The following is a 23,016-nucleotide window of genomic DNA, read 5'->3' on the forward strand; positions in this document are numbered from 1 at the left end:
GCGTGAATTCCGAGGAGTCGAGATAATATGCTAGACCATGCAAGATAACCTGCACTTTCTCTACGTTTTTAACCAATCCTCTAAACCCGCGCGTACTGTAAAAAAAGTATGTAGATATAAAAAAAATGCTTAATAGTAGTAGTAAGTAGTTCTTACTGTATTTTACTTAGCTTATACTGTATTTTAATGAACTACAGTAATAAATTGCTACATGGCTTTAGCAAGCGTATTGTCTGCTTAGTGCTTAGTATGCTTTCGTATTTAGAAATGAATGACTATGAAACCGAAGAAACTACAGGAAGAAACGAGCTACATTCTTGTTGAAAAATAATATGAATATGATACGTGTTTGCAGTTTATACGGTGCGTATATTTACTATTTATTTGATTTCAGAAATTAGAATTAAAAATATATTATGACTTTGGAAAAGGTCAGTTGTCAGGCAGCTTCATATTCAAAAATAAATATACAGGATTATTTTTTCACCAGTACAATAAATCAACGTACGTAATAGTTGTCAAAAATAAAAATACTAGCGATTTTTGTTACTACCCCTTTGGAACAAAAAACAAAAATATCAAGCCCCGGACTTATCCGCTAAACTACTAAAAATGTGGATGCATTACGCATTTGAGGCAACTCGTGCGCCGCCCCCGGCCCCCGACCGATCGCTTACTTCACCCCGCCGCCCCCTACCTCATACCGCACCTGTTGTCGCCTTGTAATTATTATAGTGCGCCCAAGCGGTATTAGATTGGATAAAGGATAAATTAATTGAAATGAAAAAAATATAATATATTTGTGAAATATACTCTATTATATCGTACCATTGACGTGGTAAAATTTATTGTAGTGGTGAAAAAATAATCCTGTTAATATATTAACCAAACCAAATTAATTATGTACTTATCACTACACGACGGCCGCAACTCTGCTGCGCCAAAATTCTTTTTTCGGGAAAAAAGTATCGTATGCCCTTTCCCGGGACTCATGTATCTCCATAGGTACCAAATTTTAGCAAATTGGTTCAGCAGTTTGGTCGTGATGAGGTAACAGACAGACAGACTTTCGTATTAGCAGGTATTAGTGACATGTACCGAATGTTGGATTTTTCATATTCGCATTTTCATTTTGCATATTATGTATGCGAATGCGAATGCGGATGGATATTTGTTACATCATATTTCGCATACGTTATAATACATATTTAATACTGTAGATATGAATTGTGGTAGTGAACTTTATGTTCAGAATAAAAAGTTTCTCCAACAAAGTTCAAACTTCAACCGAGTTTGTCACGGCCATATTTCTATATTTTACGATAAAGAGCCGTTTCGTTAGAATTTACACTGTTATTTAATCAAACGCCTGTTTAAGAAAGCAATGTTACGATTTAAAACATTTTTTAAAATATAGCGCCATCTTTCGTGAAGTTTACGAACTTTGTTGTATGCCACTTGAGCATTTTAATAGGATAACTCACTTCTCACGACTCAGTAAACTCACGGTGGACACACTCATTAAAAAGATGCTGTCGTTTTTTAAGAGAGGTCGCTAGTTGTTCTAATTTTAAAACTTCGCTACATTTTGCTAGGTTGATTGATCTTAAAATTAAAGCTGCAGTTCAATTAAGTATTGTTTAATAAAAAGATCTTAAAACTATTATCAATAGAAATATGTTCGTCTATAATATCATACGTGGGAGAGCCATGCTTCGGCACGAATGGGCCGGCTCGACCGGATATATTTATCCGGTCGAGCCGGTAACGTCGGTTTTCTGTGAGAACGTGGTATTCCACGTTCTCACAGAAAACCGGCGTGAAACAGCGCTTGCGCTGTGTTTCGCCGAGTAAGTGAGTTTACCGGAGGCCCAATCCCCTAACCCCTACCCTATTCCCTTCCCTACCCTCAACTATTCCCTTCCCTTCCCTTCCCTTCCCTTCCCTACCCTCCCCTATTACCCTATTCCCTCTTAAAAGGCCGGCAACGCACTTGCAGCTCTTCTGATGCTGCGACTGTCCATGGGCGACGGAAGTTGCTTTCCATCAGGTACCCGTTTGCTCGTTTGCCCCCTTATTTCATAAAAAAAGAAAAAAATATATTCTTATTTTTCCTTTAATATATTTTAAAACTGAATCTTTCCTTATATTATAATAATGGTACTGGAAGGGTATTTTTCGCAGCTGGTCTGTTGAAACTTGGTGTAATATTTATAAATTACAACCAAAGTGCGTGTTTAGACACTTATATATACTTACAACTGACTCACGTAGACCTCTTCAGTTTTTCACTCAATGTTGATTAGGAAGTTACATTAGCGTCACTATTCGGCGTCCAGGAAATATTTTTATTGCTGTGATAATGTGTGCATAGTGTTTTAGTAGAATTTGCGTAAACAATGTTTACTGGTAATCTCGTCGTACTAAATTTAACACCCGAACGTATGCCATTCGCTCGCCAAGATCGTTCGGTGGAAGCTGAGGAATTTCACATGTAACTCTATTGTGCGGGTTTGGGAAAGAAAACATTCAGATTCTGCAACAATTTGTATTTCTGCACCTTAGGTGATTTTATATTAAATAAAAATTTTCCTTTCTCTTATATACACATTAAAATCGAATTTAGTCGTAGTGTATTTACAAACATATTAAATAGATTTTAGTAAAAATTAGTGAGATTTAACAATACCTAATAGATACTTACAACTAGCAACTATTTTAGAACATTAACATTCACGTGATTCACGCGCGTGAAACAAAAGATAAATTTAATTAACCATTCAGAAAGTACAAACATTCTCCTGTGTATGAACACCATAAGTAGTTTCATATCAATTATCACTAGCTAGATAGAAACGCCAAAACAACTCGCTCGCGTAACAGAGACTAACAGATGGCTCAACAATGTGACCGGGGCCTTCCGAACCGCTAATCGTCACTGGGTCAGATCACTAGGAACAAGGTTTACTAATAAAAAAAAAACAGTAGAGTGAGGATATTTTGGAAGCCCCCGGTGTCGTTTCAACTCTGCTACAAGTTTCTGTCGATCTATCATAACATTGTACTGTATGGTGGTTTACTCGATCTTCTATCTCGAGATGTGGTTTACGATCGGCAAATCTTTGGCAGTATTGAAACGACCGACTCCTTAACACAATTCGTATATCAATAACGTCAACATGATGCAACATACATAATGATTTAGAATTTAGTCTTTTTCGTTTCGTTTATCATTTAAACACTTTAATAAAACCTATCTACGCTAGCCCATCTACGAGACGACCGTCGTCTCGACTACAAGTAAAAACTTTTATAAACTCGTTCACAATATTTTAATGTGTACTTTAAGGTTACGAGCTTTGTATTTCGCCTCGAGGGCTACGTATATTCACATTTGCACTGGGAACGGAGGTATGATCTAGAATTTTGTAACGTGGCCGAATGTTATATTCGTAGCCGCAGATTCCTTATAGGCTGAGTTAGTTACATTATTGTCAGATACTTATTTCATAATCGAACATTACTCCAAATTTTTAAGCCCACCCTGTTGCGTATCACTGAGAAAACGGAGACTTTCCTGTCCTAAAGCGTTTCTAAATTGCACGTCGTCGCAAGCTATAACTTCAATTAAATAGATACAGACGTTCAGTAACTCTAGGAAACAACCATTTTTAGGAAGGCGATTCCTATTTTCTTAACATTTGTGCTGCACATAATGCAAAAATCTCAACAGTATTTAAATTCGTTTACAATTCTTATCATTCATAATTAATGATAGAGGTACCGTAAATCCTCATGCGGTAATGACAATGCAATGTTCTATCAACATAAATCGGTTTTAATACGTATAGATGAATGCAAGTATACTATAGTAAATCTTCAACATTCTTAACGTCTATGTAGAAACTTATGAGTATTATAAATAAAGGGCCTTCGCTATACTCCAAATTTATTAATAATGATTAAGAGATCATAATTTAATACCTACAAGCTATTACTTTTCTAGATTATTCTATAGTGTAAAATAAATACCTGAGAAAGCTCTAGAAGTGAGAGACAACAAGTGCGTCAAAATAGATCTTTGTACCTTGATAGACCGGAAAGAGATATATAAAATATAGTTCGTTAAACATGCTATACAGCTATGTAAACCAAACAGTTGAGCAAAATTTGTTAAAACGTTTGAGCAAGATAAAGTTAAGACAAAAGCTGTCGAAAATCAAAGGTCTAGTGAAGAATTAGAAAAGACTGTAGTCGAGTTTACCGCACTCACATCTTCGACTAGAAATATTAAAACAAAATATTAATATTCATTACTACAACAATTATCACTAAATCAGCAGTCGTGTTATACTTAGTATTAAATAAAATGGCCGTGGCACGTGGTAAAGTTAAATTAATGGCACAGTTTCACGTTAGTTTGTCAAGTATTACAAGAACATTTAAACATACCTACCTATCTACAAATCATATCCGCTACAATTTTATTACACGAGGTGTGTTAGGGTCGAATCGTTTGTCGCGAAACGCAGAGAGAGGATAAATTTTGTTATGTAAATGATACCTATCTAATATACAAGCTTGTAACTATAACAAATGTTCGTCGGACTCTAATTACCCGCCTGTAAATAGGCCCATTACGTATCACTCTTTAACAATACAATAATGTATCCACATCAATTTGACCGGTCGGCCAATAACAATGCGCGAGTCAACTTTAATGCTTATCTACAATACTAACTCCAGATAGAGAGATATGTTTCAGCTCCACGTCTACCGAGCGATCCGTCCGACATCGCTTCCCGATTGACACAAGGCGCAAGGTTCCGGTTGTTGACGCCCATGAGATACATTAGGTTAGGCCATTTATTTTCGTATCAATATATTTTGTTCCCAGTCTAATTCATTGCATTACTCTATCTAATTAAAATAAATACATCGAGTTGACGATCTCGTATCGTAGTACATAGTTACAAATATGTATAAAAAGATATATAAATTTCAATGAATTCATAATTACAGAGTTAATAAAGCTTCATTAAAGACAATTCATTTACACTTAGCGAAGAAATTATTTAATAATTTCGACGTGAAACAACTTTTAACTGGAGAGTTCAATCGTCCACGGATGACGGGGAGTCAGCGGCTGGCGCCGAGTGTTCCCGGTCGGGCGAGGGCGCGTGGCCGCTGGCCGGCTCGGCGGCGGCGGCGGCGGCTGCGGGCTAGAGCGACGCGTGCGAGTGACCCTCGTGATGATGCGTCGGTCCTCCTCCCCCCCTCTCCCTCTTTAGTCGTTGTTTCAGGTGAACCTTCGCGTGCCTTTTTTTCTCGTCCGACCTAGCGAACTTGCGTCCGCACACGTCGCACGCGAAGGGCTTCTCGCCGGTGTGCGTTCTTACGTGTGTCGTCAGATGGTCCGATCTACTGAACGATCGCATACAAATACGACACTGAAAAGGCTTCTGGCCCGTGTGAATGCGTATATGCCTCGTCAGCTCGTCCGATCGCGAGAACCTCCGATCGCAGCCGTCGACGGGGCAGGCGTAGGGCCGCTCGTGCACCGGCGTTTTGCTCGGGCGATTCGGGTATTTCCGGGGCTTTACTGCCACCAAACGGAGAGGCTGGGCGCTCTGCTGATAAACCTGCGAGAGGATCTCGTGGCCCTTGCTCGTGGACGGGTTGTATTCTGCCAACTGTATCGGTCGGTCTCCCACCGGACTCAGGTACGGCTCTCGCTTTGGTAAACCGGACGGCCCCGGCGCGGGCTGCGGCGCGGCCGCGTACTCCTGCGTCTCCCACGTGTGCTGCTGCTGCTGCTGCTGGGGGGGAGGCCGATATTCGCAATGTTGAGGCGGACACTGCTGCGGCTGAGGGCAGTACGCGGGCTGACAGTCGGGCGGAAGGAGTTCGACTCGCTCCTCGTACTCCTGTTGAAAGTATTTGTCGACGCTGCCCGGCCCGGGTCCGGACGGCAGGAGCCACTGCAGGGGTGGCGAAGGCGCGCGTTTGCCTCCCATGGGAGGGCCGTAGAGCGATGCACTCGCGCTCGATGCATTGCTCGCGTCCTCTGCTCTGGCGCCCGGGGAAAGGGACGCCTCGTGCTTGTGTCGTCGGGGCGAGCAGCCCAGAGATAGCTCATCGCCTGGCAAAGTACCTGTAACAATAAATAAGTAAATTAGACAACGCGACCGGATTGCGAAAATAATATTTTTCTCATAATTTGTGCGGTTGTTTTCGCAAAGTTTCTAGACGAACTTAGTAAATTTGATTAGGTACGTCTCAATCCTAATAACGTCTCGAGTCTAGACACAATTTGTGTGGCGGGCAAATTAGGGCATTCGACTAGGATTAAGAACAAACATCATTTTCTTTAGGTCACGAATGTTTTTTATCTGTATTTCTGAATCAAATATCTCTATTTAATTATGCGACACACAAACAGTATTGATAGGTACATGTTATATTTATCGCTCGATTCTCTTTAATTAGGGAATCAAAAGTCAACAAAAATGCTCTTAAATATATCTACAATATTCGTTTGAAATTTACTGTTTCATAAGTTTTTATCACAGCTTCGGTTTCAAAAACTTTAAAAGAATTAATTTAATTATAATACTACAGAAGATCTTGAAAATTATTCAATGTGAATGAAAGAGTAATTGTTTAATTTGATTAAAAATTAAGAAATAGGTAGGTACCTAATGAACATGATGCACATTTTGATTTAAATCAATCTTTATTTTAATTATAGCTTTGCAAAATAAAACTTATAAACTATTATTGACTATCGACACAAAAGTATACCTAATATTATAGGAGTGTGGTCGAATATTAAAATATATTTTCTTAAGGTAACATTAATTTTCATAAATCGAATCTAATTCTTTGTTCAGAATAGAATATCAATTATTAAAATAAGAATTTTACTTCTCATGTATGTGGAAACCATTTTTAATTTCCAATACTCTAGTAATGTCTTTGGCGCATGCGCGACATTTTCGTTAAGATCGAAAAAATAATAATTATTATACCAACATAAAAATTGATTATAATATGCATTTGTCGATAGTGCAGTCGTTAGATTTTTTAATTATGTTTAGGTAAAAGTTTCTATAAAATATCAATAAGTACGTACGTTGCGGGAAGGCTTTTTTTAATACAAATCTTCGAATATGAAAAAATAAGATAATCCACCGAGGCTTATTTAATTTTTTTATATTAATAATATTTTTTATTATTCTATTGTCATTCGTCATGGTAAATGGTAAAACTGTGGTAAACCTTTTCGAAAACTGACTCCATTTCAACCGTGTCTTTTACTTATTAAATTTGTTACTTTTCAGAAATAAATGATACTTTTTTTCAAGTGTATATTTTATGTTCTAAAAACTCAACAATATTAAGTACTTTTGTTAATTTTGGGATGACATTTACGGGTTAATTTTTTTGCGCAGTAGTGATGTCGGACGGAAATCGGCCGGTGGCTGTGATAAGCGCCGGAAGTCGATAAGTCACTATCGTTTTGTATTACAACTGTCCAAACCATTGTTAGTTGTCATTACATTTGTATAAAACTCTAGGAATTTAAGCCCAAAGATTGTAATTATCACAAAATTGACTTCATTTTGACTGGCTCTAGTATGAAATTATGCATTTTTTAATTTACCAAAATGTAAAAATATTTATCAATGAATACTAAATTACACCAGGACCGATAATTATTACGGCCAGTAGAAAAGCAAAGTTTTCCAGTTTGTATCGTTAAATAATTTTTATATTTACCCATAATATCACATCACAAAAATTATCACTCAAACTTAACACTAGCTTAGACGACATAGACGGATGTCGTCGTTTAGTGCCGCCGGCGTTTTCACAATGAAACCATTTCATTCAGAAGAGTTATCGATCCGATCTAAAACACGGGCCGGTGAACTTTCATTTTCACTTCTGGACGAACACTCGTATTTTTTAGACCTCGCCCTTCGGGATTCGGCGCCGACGGCTCGATTTAATTTTTAAACCGGGACACGTTATCCAAAAAATTAACGCACACTGGAAGACGCGCGACGTCGATAAAAAACGCGGAAAATAATTAAACGTTTGTTTACTATTTTATCAGTCGAGAATCGGCGGGGGCGAGGCCGCCTCATCGTCGAATTTTTATTCACCTGGGTCATATTCTGGCGTGTAACAGAGAGTGCGTGCGAACGCACCTGATATAGGCGGAGGTTCGAGCAAACTCGGGAAGAAGGCTGGCAGGTCAGAGGTGGAGACCGGCGTGTTGAGGTCGGTCGGGGTGCCGCCGGATGCCGGCGCCGGGGCAGGCTTCAGCGCGCAGTCGAACGACAGGCCCACGTCCGCCAGCGACAGCAGGTGCGGCGCCGGAGGCTCCGCGTCCGTGCCCATCCCGTCCGGCACCACCTGCTCCTCGGCCCACGGGCCGAGCGGTATCACGAACAACGCCAGCGTGAAGACGGCCTTCCGCGCGGCCGGTGCGAAAGGGACTGGCGCCGCGCGACCCCGCGTCTCAGTTTTATCAATGGAGACGCGGTCCCATATTCGGTAGCGGCGCGCGCAGCTCCGCCAATCATACGGTCCGCCGTCCCCCCCTGCTGACGTCACCGCCCGACGCCGCCCACCGCCCGCGCCACCCCCCGCCCGCCGCCTCGCGCGACGAACCTCCATCACCTCTCGGAGTCGCGTGCTTCCGTCACGACCGCTCGCGAGTGTGCGACTACACGGTACTTATGAATTTTAGTTTAAAACTTAAAAAAATTGACGAGTTATTTTTTTAAATAACAATAATAGTACAGTATTGGCATTTTTTAGGTCTACCAGAATCTGGTGGCAAATTGTGATGGCAGATTTACAAGAAATACCCTTGATCATTACATACATTTTTAATTTGTGTGTTTCACACACAAAATAAGCCGTTGTAAGGAAAAAAAGGATCAAAATGTTTTATTCCAATTACCGGGGGTATTGCTAGAGTCAATTTATTTTCTCACTTTTTGCCATCAGATTCTGGTAGACCTATAATTATTTTTATGTAAAACGTTCCTATCAAATTGATGAAATTAAAATAGGTTTTTCGTTAGAAAAGGTGTATTAACTTCTTAAAAGGGTAAAAAAATAATAACTACAAATATGGTACAAATACTTTGAAATAACAAATTCAAGTACTGCCTTACCGCTTACATCAGTTTTTTTATACAATCCAAACTGAATGTTAAAATTATTTAGAGCTCTATTTTATAAACGACGTTCAAATGGAAATTAAACTATGAACTAATTGTTTAGTAAGATAAGCATTGGCAACACTTAATATGAAGAGTATTTAAGGTTAGTTTGTAAAATTATTATTTTAGTTTGTTCACAAACTAAGTAAAATAATTATTAGTTAATTAATTATTATTAGTTAGTTTAGGTAAGATTTTATTAAAAATAATAAAATCTTACTTAAACTATAACATTAGAAACTTCGAATTCGAGTTTTGTCTCTACTTGATAAATGCTGCGTCTCATACAAAGTGATAATAAAAGTGATATAAGTATATTGTGAACTACGGATTTTTTGGACATACAATTTTTTGTTTGTAAAAAGACGACTCAAAATATAAAAAAAACATCTCATCTGTGAGTGACTCTACGCTCAACGCAAACTTTCTCATACTTATTATTATGAAGGTAGAATATAATTTTATTGTAGAGTACAACAATTATATTTTCATCGAAACGTCTTTATGCGGTATGGAGAAACAATTAAGGATATTATATTATGATAATAACATCCGTTAATATTTGTAAATCATTACTTTATTTATTGTAAAAAAAACTAAAAAAGAAATAAGGAAAAAATATTGATACCTAACACAAAAGCTGGTAACTGAGTCGTGTTATATCTATTACTTATAAGGAAGGGTATACATACTTATTATTTATACGCCTACTTAACATTATTCTAAAGGCAGCGAGCAAATGTGTCCATATAAGGTAGATCAATCGAGTCGATCTGTGTCCATTGCTCATTGGTGATTCGTGTCACCTGCGTGCTTTAGTGCCTACTGCAATGGTATTGGCTGATTGTAGCCGGAAAAATCACTTGTAATAGTCGATTACGTAATTATATAGAGCATAATAATTCTCTATAATAGCTCTTACTAGAGTAAAAACAAATTTTACAAAGTAGATAACATTCATAAACGTAGTCAACAACGCTATATTTAGAAAACGACGCAGTATCTAAAATTTAAAGAAACTTAAGATTTCAATTCAGGGATGATATATTTATTTTGTAATTTGCACTATAGGTATGTGCCAAATAATTAAAATGTTTTTTGATGTATTTCAAAAAGATAACAAGTAACTAACATTTAATAAACAAATGTTAGTATCAGAATCTTTTACCTAAAATTATTTTCCGCAATTACTAATTTCCTAATCGTGTGCTTCAAGAAGCAAACAGAAAAACTCAACATCCAGAAAGAGACGCAACTAACAACAACGATTCAAAAACAGTAAATCAAGTTGAAGCAAGTAATACAATCGAGGCATCAATTCCTGTTTTGGGCGGAGGTGGGATATAAAAGGATTATCACGGCACGTGTGTGCGTAAGGACATCGGCCGGCGCGTGGCGTGGTGTAGCATGGTCTCCGAGACACGCCGACGCCGAGGCCCACATGCAACTAACCCAATTATCGCGTAACGGAGACGATAAAGAAAAATAACAAACCCACGATTTCACCGCCGTCTAATTATAGCGCGCTATTTGTGGGTGCGCGGGCGCATAGCGTGGCCGCGATGTCAGGGCTATTCCTGGCCGTCAGCTGACGATCCCGCGCCGCTCGTAAACACCACGCAACCGATTGACGTAAAATGCGAACAATCGAGTTTTCGGCAGGTGAATCACGGGATGAAAACGTCCCGCGGGATCTCTGCTAAAATTAACTTGACTGCTTTTGGTTTGGACTTCGGAGGCGGGGTTCTAATTTCGTCTATACCGCCACTGGGTGTCTATTTCGATCGCGTGACTGCTACATTATTTTAGATTGTCGAACGTCATACACCGAACGCCGTGATTCTGGGTGAATAATTCGTGGGCCGCCGTGACGGGAGTCCAACGAGAAGTGGCGATGTTGTAAGGTAGATGACGCGTTTGAAGTGCGATATGTCACGCTAAGTATCCTCGTAATGTGTGGACAAACAGTGGTGTATTGCCCGATGTCTTCCCACGGGTCGAGGCCGCCGGCGCCGGTGGGTGTAAGGCGAGCCACCGTAGTACGCGCTTCGTGTTTTGGTTGCATTAACGTGTTTACAAATATAACCTTTTTCAATTTTCACGTATTGTATATATACCATAAAAGTATGTTTACTTTGAAATCATTTTTAGGATGAGCCTTTATTCGGATGATCATCATTATCACTGTTGGAAACACTTATTAGCGGGATCATTCGAATTTTCTGTCTCAAAACTTGTAAAGGTTTAACGCAACGTTCATAGTTTCTACGTAATCTTCCATATAATATTAGCTGTCAAACGAAACCAAAATTGGTTTTCATCTGTGTGAAAAATATGGGTACGTATACACTTACCCAAGCATGATTGAACATAAAATATTCTATGAGATTAAATTGTCAACGTGCGGCACGTGCCGACTGGACGTCAAAAAAAGAGTGCTGCTGTCATGTATCACACGTCTCGTTTTACCACGCAGTGTTACTGATAGTGACGTCTCTCTTGCTCAGGCCTTTGTTTCTCTATTCCGCTAGGTATATTAACTTTATGAACTAAACGGAGTGTCCGTTTAGTTCAAATTTAATGCCTGATCAAAGGCTACAAATAACAATATTATATAGGTACTTATCTAATGTTTCCAGTAATGACACAATATGCTAAATTGATAATGTGTTCGTAGTGGAATTAATATATTTATCACCATAATATTATTGTCATTGACACACAAAGAAGATGACACAATTTAAGCTTTACAATTTATATTTCTAATCGCTCGAATAATTAACGGCATAATGGAATAGGCACATTAAATATTATAATTTAGTGCTTATTATTTTACGACTCTCGCTTTGGCAATATGACAAATTGTGAACACTTTGGACGAGCCATAATGTAAGAAAGTCGACAATAAGTGCCGAGTGCGACCTACTAATAGTTTGGCAAGTTGGGACACTTCTAATAATAAACATTGCAATCCAGGTGACGATAGTGCTCACCTATACATCACTTCGACTCGTGGCTGCTACCAGTGAATCATTCATTTGATATAGTAACAATCATTTTGCTGCTATTTTGCTTGTAAAGAGTGAGATGAAATGGCTTTTAAAAAGTATTTTTAAATGACGACACAATATCCTTTAGATTAAATTCTGTCTTAATTTTGACGATGTTTCAGCAAGATAAAGATTTAGTAATTTAACAACCTCTACATTGAATATAACGGTCAAGGTTAATCAAAAGTGGATAAGAGAATAAATCCGAAACAATTGCTGCGATATTTTCTTTTTTAATTTCGTTTTCAAATATTGCTCTACCTTGGATTTCATCGATGTTAATTTTACCATCAAACAGGCGTGGAGCGCAAGTACCTGCGTTGGGTTGGGAATCAGGGGATGAGTTCTAAATTCCCTCAGTAATTTCTTATTACTTTCTTCGTAGTTCGAGAGTAATTTAAAGTTTAACGCCCGTTTTATTTATAAAATAATCAAATGCGTATAAAGTAAGAAACGATACAAATTCACTAAGTACTTATATTTTAATGTATTCAAACGTAACCATATGGTAGTATTATAATATTATTCAAGCGTGATTCACTTCAGGAACAGTATCAAAACCACAAACATTTATAAACTTAGATAATTAATTGTATACAAAAAGCTCGTAGACTCTTATAGCTTTCGAATACCGTTGGAAGTGTCGTGTGCCATCGTGACCGATAACGAATTGAAAATAGCGCATCATGACGCGAACGTGCGAAATAATCTGTGCTCATCGAAAAACAATGTTGGCAGACGTGCGTCGGGCGTCACTCCATGTCACATTTATAATTACGCCGGCTCTCTCGAAATCTAATTTCACGGAGATTCATCATCGCTGACGTACGCCATGTTTATCGCCACAGTTTTAATCTGGCGATCGATATTTCCACGTAATTCGAACGCGAGACCGTTAATTTCGAATTAAATTTTGCAATTATATATGAGCGGTCTGTCATCGCCGAATGTTCCATCGCTAAGTGGACATAGATGATGGATAGCGCCGCCCGGTGTGATCCAATTCCACTGAAATTGGTTCACACATCAATGTCGAACTTTATGTCGAGTGAACTTTAGGCATAGTAAATCATCATTATAACTCTTGATAATAATTCATTTTCAAAATTAGTTCGATAATGTTTTTAAGGGAGCCAATTTTAGACCTACATAATATTTGTTGGTCCACATTTCTATTTCGTTTTATTATAAATTCTTAAGACACTTTTCTATGGTCTGTACATCCATCGTAAAAATGAGAGTTAGTGTTAAAAAAAAATATGATTAGAATTTCATTTTACCAGATAACTAAGAAACATGAAAGCGTAATAAGTTTATATGACGTAACAGGAGAAAGGACCCGCTGATGAAATAATTATGTTCATAGGCTGTAAAACATATTGAATGGTAATAAAAATGACTACGAGCTATTGCGTCAAGCTGTTATGTAAACACTCGTAGTTCATATTCAGAAGTGCTTACGCAAATGTGCGATCATTACTGCTGAAGCTTAAGATAAAAGAGCATGATGAGGGTACAGCGCGTCAATCGTTATCACTCGTTCTGACGTCATCGGCGAAGTGACAAAAATTAGTTTCGCGGAAAGTATAGGGTGTGCGTCAAAACCACCTGTTGAACGGCCGCCCCTGCCCTTGTGTGCTAACCTCAGCCGGGGCCGCGCGCCGATCGATATCAATGACGTATGGCCCCATTCATAAACAGGGAGGCCTCCACCCCCGCGCGGGGCCCCCACCCGGCCCCTCCACCCCGGCTGTGTAAACTTGTGGGAAATTCATGAATGGCACGCACACTCTCATATCCGTGTGATGTTATACGAATAAGATTTATTGGATCCCTTACATTGATAACGTTGATAATTAAGATAAATTGAGCATTCAGTCAAGTTTATTGCTTTCCGTAGGACAATGTGTCTTTAAGCTTAAATACACGGTTTCACTGAATCTTCCACCATCTCTCAAGGGATTAGTGCGTCAAAGGTTTCCAGTTTCCACGAATGCTATCATAGCATCTTAAAAAACTTAGATGAGGGATTGCCCTTATCAGAACCAAGATATGAACAATCGTCTAGAATTAATAATGGGTTACCGTTTAAAAAAATTATGGTCCGAACCACCAGATAAAACACAAAATCTTGTATTAAATGTCAAGCATGAAAATGATTACATTAGATATGTTACAGTTCATATAGTTCTCCTATACTTTAACATTTTGCTTATATTTTCCTGTTCACACGCACGACTATCAAGTCATAAGAAGGAACATAATAAGACCTGACTGAAGTACGAAAGGTTACCCGTTTATTAAAAGGTCAAAGTTAACGTTACCTTTAGTAAGTTTACCCTAGTCGAGTCTAGAACGTTAAGTGGTCGGTAGGTTGTTTATCAAATCGTCCAAGAGCTTACCTTGCAAATAGATCACTTGTCTAATGCCCTACATTGTTAACTGATAAATTGTTGGCGTAAAAATGTAGAATAGTGCTTTCTACATTTTTGAAGCCAGTACCTGGATGACCGAGCTTTGCTCGGTATAACAAACACTCATTGACTTCGTGTTACTTAACAACGCCATCTGCTGGTCGTTAAAACAATTAGTTGCTCACAAAATAGTATTATTATTCGCCAATAGATGTCAGGACGAGTCATATTTTTCAGTTTATCGATTATCGATAAAACACAAATAAAAAGACATTTTCTGAAAATGATTCCTGGCTAGATCGATTTATCGCTCCCGAAACCCCCTATATACTAAATTTCATGAAAATCGTTGGAGCCGATTCCGAGATTCCAATTATATATATATGTATATATATAAGAATTGCTCGCTTAAAGATATAAGATATTGTACTACAACAATGAAAAAGTTCTTTAAGATGAAATAAGTACATACAATTTATTTTCCAGAAAATATTCCATTATTTGAATATTCTTGAAAAGCCAACGTATAGGTAGTATGAAAATATTATTCCAAAGTAGGTTTATTAGATGCTAACTGACTTAGTATCTGCTAAGCCTACTTACTGTCATCATGTGTCTCTACACCAATGACGTCGTATTGAACTGTTCATGTAGGTAATTGATTTTTCATTAAGATGATAGTTTAACCATTAAATACTTGTTCAAAATCCAGGCCTCTGGCGCATCTGAATTATGGCAGATGGAGATGGAATTAACAATCTGCATTGTCAGTTTGTCACAACTATCACTAGATCATAAGTCATAACACTATAGACCTGGATCCCAGAAGGATAAGACATAACTTACTCTCTGATGGATGAAACCATAGGTTATTAGTAGTCCCTCGCTCTAGCTCTAAGTGTGACACCTGGTCAGGTACCAGGAACCAAAGTGGACTAAAAATGAGTCTTACTTTACTTATTTTTAAATGGCTAATAATATAATATAATTTGTAGATTATTGTTCTGAACTAGTATCATGTAGTGTAAGACATTTTTCAATGACCAAAACTATTGTTAGACGTTTTAAAAGTAACTTTGTTGCTATTTTTTTTCAAAGGCATTATTTTTATTTTATAAATTAATATAACACCTTAGAAAATAATAGGTATACTTTAACCCCAGGGCTCAAAGTATATCTGTACCAAATTTTTTTGGGTGTGAAGAGGTTACAGACAGACAGGCAGACATTTTTACACATTATGAGTGAGTGAGTAAGAGTGAGTATAGCTCCATGTAGAGTTTCACAAATTCGAAGGTATTCTAAGTACATAAGGAACTACTGAGAACCTAAGGTTGCATCCATATTGTGATAGTAAGTTGTCTTATCGCTCTGAGATCTGGGTCTAACAGGTAGGCACTTGACTAGGTATATGACCAAAAAATACTCAATTGTATCCATACTTTAATAATATTCACTACACGTTAGAAAGGGGAGGTACAGGCTGGATATGGACAGACAGACAGACATTTTGGTCATTGAAAAGTGTCCTTACACTACATGATAGTATCATGTAGTGTAAGACACTTTATGGGACACCAGGAACCAAAGTGGACTAAAAATGAGTCTTACTTTACTTATTTTCAAATGGCTAATATTTATATATAATTTGTAGATTATTGTTCTGAACTACTAGTTCAGAACAATAATCTACAAATTATATATTGGTTCCTGGTACCTGACCAGGTGTCAGGCTTAGAGCTACACAAATTCGCAGGTATTCTAAGTTCACGAGGCACTACTAATAACCTATGGTTTCATCCATCAGAGAGTAAGTTATGTCTTATACTTCTGGGATCCAGGTCTACTACGAATTCGAAGTTTTCGTTTCTGGGTTAAAAGCGTAGTTTGACACAAATAATATACAAAGTGTCATACAATCACATAGCAAATCGCAAAGGCTTTGTCAGTGATGCGTACGATATATCATCGATATATCGAAAAATGAAATAAGAGGATTCCACACCGCCCTTTTTTCCATACAAACGTTGTCCCCTGTTTCCTCCCTGGATAATGCTAGTAGAGTTATAATTTTTTTCCTGAATATCTACGGCCACTAATACAATGTCCCTATGTTTTCTTTTTTTTCATAATTTAATTATTAAATAAGATATGAACGTTCAAAAACCCAAAAAAATGGCCAGATTTTCCGCTGTGTTCAAACGTCGAGAAAATAGATTTGGCTAGATTATACCAAAAAAGCAAAATATAGGAACACAGCTCAAGCCTTTTTTTAATCTTTAATGAAAAAAGTACTTAAATCGGTTAAGTTTTGGAGAAGGAATCAGGGGACAACGAATCGTTGATTTTCTGGATTTTCTGCAGTTGTCTCTATCGCGTTTTGCGGTATAGGCTTGAAGTAAGGGAGACAGCTATAGATATTACACGTACTTTTTTTTCATTTCTCTAGCCCCTGGTGTATCCTCATAATGCTGTCGAAAAACTATTTAAAAGCCTCATTCAGAAGATGCGATTGGACTGGAAATCCTGCTAGCTTTTAGATAAGCTTCGGAAGAACGTAATACAGTTGCGTTGATAGTCGTTTAGTCGTTGCGAGTGCTGCGACCGAGGTGCAGCGGGCGTGGGCGCGTGGGCGCGCAATTTGACACGCGCGAGATCCCGCATTCGCAATCAGTATGAACACTGATGATATTTTTCATTTATTTCAACAGTTTAATTTCGTTTGGCTGCTAAAATCTGCTATAAATTACCGTACTCCTCTTACGAGGAGTCCACACCGCAGTTTTTCCATACAAACGTTGTCCCCTGTTTCCTCCCTTTTTTTTTATCTACTCGGCAGTGCTTTGCCGTGGCAAACTATAATTTAATCTACTTTTGTTGTAAGTATCAACTTTCAGACACCTAAGCCAGTGCTTTTTCTATTGTATTAGAAATTACTCTACGTAGAGTTTTTTTTTTAATTTGAAAACGTATTTTCCTACTTAGGTTGTATTTCTAATAGGAACAATAAGATTGTGAATTAAAAAAATATGATAGCCATCTTAAACAGTCGACTCGATAGTTTTCTATATCCGTTCCGCACTGTAATGTAATCAGCGCTGCGCACGCGTCCCTTATTTACGGCGGATTACGCGCTTAATCAACTCTCGTTTATACTAAAAATAAAAAATATCAATATATTACAGCTCTATTACATCATTAGCTTTTTATTTTAATGCTTCTTTAATAGTTCTGCCACATTCTATCTTAAAAAACTGATTAATTCGGCAAAAATTGCGAAGGTAATAGATTAACGGCCTCTATTTACGTTAGACCATAATGGATAACAATGATTGCCAACATCATGTTGGCATCATGATGATGCATAACTGTATGCATAATCGTCGATCATGGAAATCATTAACGAAAATGGACGTAGAGGGACTCTTTAAGTTCGTAATCGCCAGTATTTGTTTAGGGGCATAATAAATTAGGGAAACGCAGGGGGTAATAACTTTATTGATACCGGCATCGAGAGTAAACGTGCGGCGTCCGTGGCATTGCAGACAGTCGGCCCTGGCTGCGGCCAGCACTGTACTGGATCGATGGACCGTCCTTGAACTTTGGCCGTCACCGCGCCTGCGCCGTCGCCGACGTCATTTCTTGGCCATGGCCACGCGCGTGTAAACCCCCATCCCCCAACCCCGACTGTGGGGTTAACCCCTACCCAGGCCCCGCCCGCTACCCTCAACTCATTCATTGCAAGTTGGCATCACGCTACCTTTGGCATTTCACATCGATTGTGACCTTTAGTAGGACCTGTTGAGCATGAACTTCGTAACAATAATAAATGTTTTCTATTTTACATCGCGATGTTTTTTAAAACCCCATTCCGAGGAAGCAGACATGTGCTGTATTCATTTACCGTAAACATAATGCTAGTACATTTCTATTCTTGCGCTCCGAAGAGTAAAAGAATTTAAATATCTAGGTCATATAGTTACCGAAGGTTTTTAAAGACGACGGTGACATCGAAAGGGAGAGGACAGCGATGGCAGTCCGCTGTAATATGCTTGCGCGCAGATTCGCAAAGTGTAGTACAGATGTAAAAATTACATTATTTAAAGCATTCTGTCTAACACTCTACACCAATTGTCAAACAATCTGTGGGCTATACACTAATATATATTCTGTGGCTATACGCAGCGGGCTATCAACTTTCTCCGGTACAATATAATGATGCATTCAGGGTATTGGTGGGGTTTCCCCGATGGCATAGTGCATCGGCGATGTTTACGCACGCACGCACCGACGCGCGACGGTTTTCACACCGTGTTGCGATGTCGCATTGCATCGCCGAGGTTCCAAACGTGCGGCAGTCCTAACATCATCTTGATAACACTCAGTAATAAGCTGGACAGCCCCCTCCTGAAGCACTGGGTCCATGCACAGGGGCATGTATCCGGTGCGCCAGAGGATGGCAAATATTTAAATTGATTATTAATTCCTTCTAGTTTAAGAATTTTTTCTATGGGTTGTTGCCTGAGTTAAACGTATTTTATTTTTTTATTAAAATTATCTACATCATAGATGCTGTACAGGTGTAACAAAACTAAGTGATAATACTTGGGTCTTTCTAGTCTTACACACCATAAAGTATTATCACCTAGTTTTGTTACACCTGTATAGTATGTCCATTCTACAAACCTTGCTAACATTTTGATATAGGTCACATACTACGAATGATAAAAACTAAGGAAGAGTAACTCCGTCAAAAAAAGTGCACCAAAAGGCTACAAAATGTGACCCGAACACACATTTTTCGTGTATATATACTCTAGTGACATTCAACCACATGGCAATTTTGTCAAACTCATTTTACAATTTGTTTACATAGGTTTGTTTACTTACTTTTTACGTAGCTTTTTAGAATAGAATAGAATAGAATAGAATACGTTTATTTTTTCCAACACACAACATATACAGAATAGAAAATAAAAAGTAAAAAGGACTTAAGCTATGTACAATTATAATTATAGGTATATGTTATGTGATGTCAAAATGTGATTTTACAATATTTGATTCCCTAAAATGTTTGATTTTAAAATAATAATTATTATGTGCTCGTTTGTTCGTGATAGTAGATGTGCTTGGTGTATACTGCATAATACTATCCGCTTTTGACAATTATTTGTTTCATAACTATGACAATAACAATAACCGCGCAGGCTGTCGTCCGGCGCGCAATATTATGATACGTTACCTGGGATACGACCTTGGCGAAAATCAAAATTTTCATATTTTAGTGTTCGAAAAGGAGCCAAATTTAAAACGGTTGAAGTATGGGAGTTATGTTTCCTTAGTTTTTATTATTCGTAGGTCACATACGAAAAGTCATGCAGCTGTTAATCTGTCTACACATGATGTTATCTCTACCTTGTATTAATTATGTATTCTGTGCCTCTACACGCCCAAACTGCTGAACCGATTTTGATTAAATTCGGTATGGAGATAATTTGAGTCCCGGAAAAGGACATAGGATACTTTTTATCCGGGAAAAGTGTATGGTTTCAGCACGATAAATGAATTTTGGTGCAACGGCGTCATCAACTCTACAACCTTTAAACCTATATAAAAATAGACGTTGATGAACATTTACCTACAAAATTACAGTTCTCTCAACCCTGGAATTTATTTAAAATATCCTAAGCAAAAATTGTTGTTCAGGGTTAATAATATTAACTAAATTGATGTATGCGATTCCTCTTCCAGGAATCTTCTTGGCAGGACTGTAATAAGTTATAATATAATTGCCTGAAATCCCTTATGAACTGCGCCGATACCTTTTTCCTGGAAAGAGCCGTGCGTAATTAGCAACAACGTTATACTAAAAGGTCAAATTTGATTAAATAACATTAAAGGTTATGATTTAATTATTTTCATCAACCATCATTATTATGAATATAATTTCTTACATCTAATACCACTCAATAGTAAGTACATAATAGAGTAATTAAGGTAAAAAATAGTCTTAGTAGTTCTAAGGTATAGAAACTGAAAAATCAAACTTAATATTATAAAGGCGAAAATCCGTTTGTATGTTAACTTTACACGCCCAAACCGTTGAACAGATTTTGCTGAAATTTGGTATGGCAATACTTACGAGTCCCGGGAATGGACATGGTTACTTTTGATCTCAAAAAATGTACGGTTCCCACGCGATAAACGAATTTTGGCGCAACGGGTGTCATCAAGTTTATTAAAACTACACCTAAGCCGGTAAAAAAATAAAAGAAACTGAAAAATATTTAATAAAATTAATGATTGTGTAATGTTCCGAAGTTCACAATCTAAAAATATATTGTACAAGAACACATTGATATTGTAACGTTTTTTTTAAATTTAGTATTAACATAAATAACTTTCATTGTACCATGTTAAGTGATCTCTACATCGCGACTCTGCCAGGAAAACTTTTCTCTACATTTCAACACAATTTGTATGATTTTGCTTAAAAAACATTATTTAAACAAACTTATAAGTTCACATCCGATTACAAATCCGCAAAGATAAACTCAAATGTTAATATATTTGTATCAGATTACCAATATAAAGTACACGCTATAAATTTGCTAAAATACCCCTGAACACTGGACAGCGTTGTTCGGAAAAAAATATTTGTTTCTTAATCTTTTGCCTTTTAAACGATTGTTATTTTTTGTGTGCAGCAAGTATTATGTATATTTTTTTATGAAATCAGCCCGAAAACGCGCTGACAGATCGGTTGATGGTAAGCGAAAGTGGCCTCAAATTCTGTACAGATAAACTAAAGGTACGCTAAAGGTACCTTTCCCATCTTTACCGCGGCTAACCGCAGAATAGACATAACTACAATTACTACTACTATAATTCTGTCTACTCTGCTAACCGCGACCGACGAAAATTCAAATAAAATGCCAAATGATTTTTTAGACTATTACAAAGGTCTAAAAATGTCCAAAAAAAAAATTGTTGCCTGCAAACTAATAGCAGTTTCTACTTTCTGTAAGAGTTTTGTGGGCACAATATATTATATTATGTTTCTAAGAAGTTTTTTTTCTATCAGCTCAGGTTTTTAAAATATTTCATTCCAAAGTTTAAAAAATCTCGCATTTTAGCCCATTTCAGAATCACATTGTAGTTGAAAGTATTAATTTTTATTAGTTTTGATAAATTTAATAGACAACGTAATTTGTTTCAATGAGTTATGACTAATTTCCCCGATGTTGTGAGTTATGACGGTTTTTAAAATGCTTTACCTAGCTCATACTACGTGGAGTACAATTTTTGTATGAAAAAAGAAAGTTTTGTATAATAAAAATATAGCATGCAATTTTAATTGAGATCTAAATAATAGATGTGTATATTTCCTAAACATATTTTATCAAAACTCATGAAAATAAATTATTCCAACAGTTGTGAAGTGATTCCGAAATAGACTAAAATTTGAGATTTTTGAAACTTTGGAATGAAATATCTTAAAAACCTGAGCTGATAGAAATAAAATTTTATAGAAACATAATATTATCAGGGCACATAGTTCTTATAGAAACAGCTTTTAGTTTTCAGGCAACAAAACTACTGTTGACAAGTGTAATCTATGTCATATATAAATAATATTATGCCACTTGCATTTTATTTGAATTTTTGTCGGTAGCGGTTAGCCGCGGTAAAAATCGGAACGGTATCTTTAGTTTATCTCTACAGTGTTTCTATTCTTTTGCATTTCTACTGTGGCCATGCTAAGGCCGCTGGTGATACTTTTATAGTGTTGCGAGTTGCGTCTCTTCTTGTTACCTCACTTTCTAGTGTCACAATATTATAATCCTTCCGGTAGTCTGTGAGACGGTGGTATCAATCAAATTGTGCAGGCTCATTCGTGCCAAAACAAGACTATTCCAATTTTCTTTTAAAATTAGAAAGTAAAGCAAATATTATTTGCTTTGCAACAATTAAATTGTCTTACTCTTGAAACGAAAAGCTCATCCGTAGACGAATAATAATTACAATGTCTGCTGCCCTTGGGATATTGATCTGTTTTATGCTTAATCTATTTTTAGACTTGTTTTCTATTTTTCATAGATGAATTTTTCATTTTTGAATAGAATTATCTGGGAAACTAATTCAAAAGTGTGAGATTTTACATAACGCATCGTAAGTGCCATGTCACTTATAGTTGCGTTATATCAAATCCTGGCTTCAAGTACACTGTTGATCCTAACTTTGCTGTCAAAAACCAAAGTTATCTAATGAGGGTTGTTGACATTCTATTTGCCACTCGGTGCCGCGATG

General features: G+C 37.3%; 1 protein-coding gene across 3 annotated transcripts in view; it reads right to left on the reverse strand.

Annotated features, from left to right (window-relative positions):
• Window positions 1–3,932: 3,932 nt before the first annotated feature.
• The window catches only part of LOC121733834 (early growth response protein 3), a 42,706-nt gene continuing 23,622 nt past the window's right edge, over window positions 3,933–23,016 (reverse strand). The window contains exons 1-2 of one of the 3 annotated variants that reach the window (XM_042124210.1): window positions 8,217–8,540; window positions 3,933–6,154 (exon numbers count right to left, since the gene is read on the reverse strand). In XM_042124210.1, the coding sequence (XP_041980144.1) occupies window positions 5,223–6,154; window positions 8,217–8,409 (1,125 nt within the window). In that variant the 5' untranslated portion in view covers window positions 8,410–8,540 and the 3' untranslated portion in view covers window positions 3,933–5,222. Of the gene's footprint in view, window positions 6,155–8,171; window positions 8,541–23,016 lie in introns of those variants that run through there. The other 2 variants (XM_042124209.1, XM_042124208.1) reach the window with 2 other exon arrangements.

The sequence above is a fragment of the Aricia agestis genome, chromosome 14, assembly GCF_905147365.1.
Source record: "Aricia agestis chromosome 14, ilAriAges1.1, whole genome shotgun sequence".
Taxonomy (NCBI): Eukaryota; Metazoa; Arthropoda; class Insecta; order Lepidoptera; family Lycaenidae; genus Aricia; species Aricia agestis.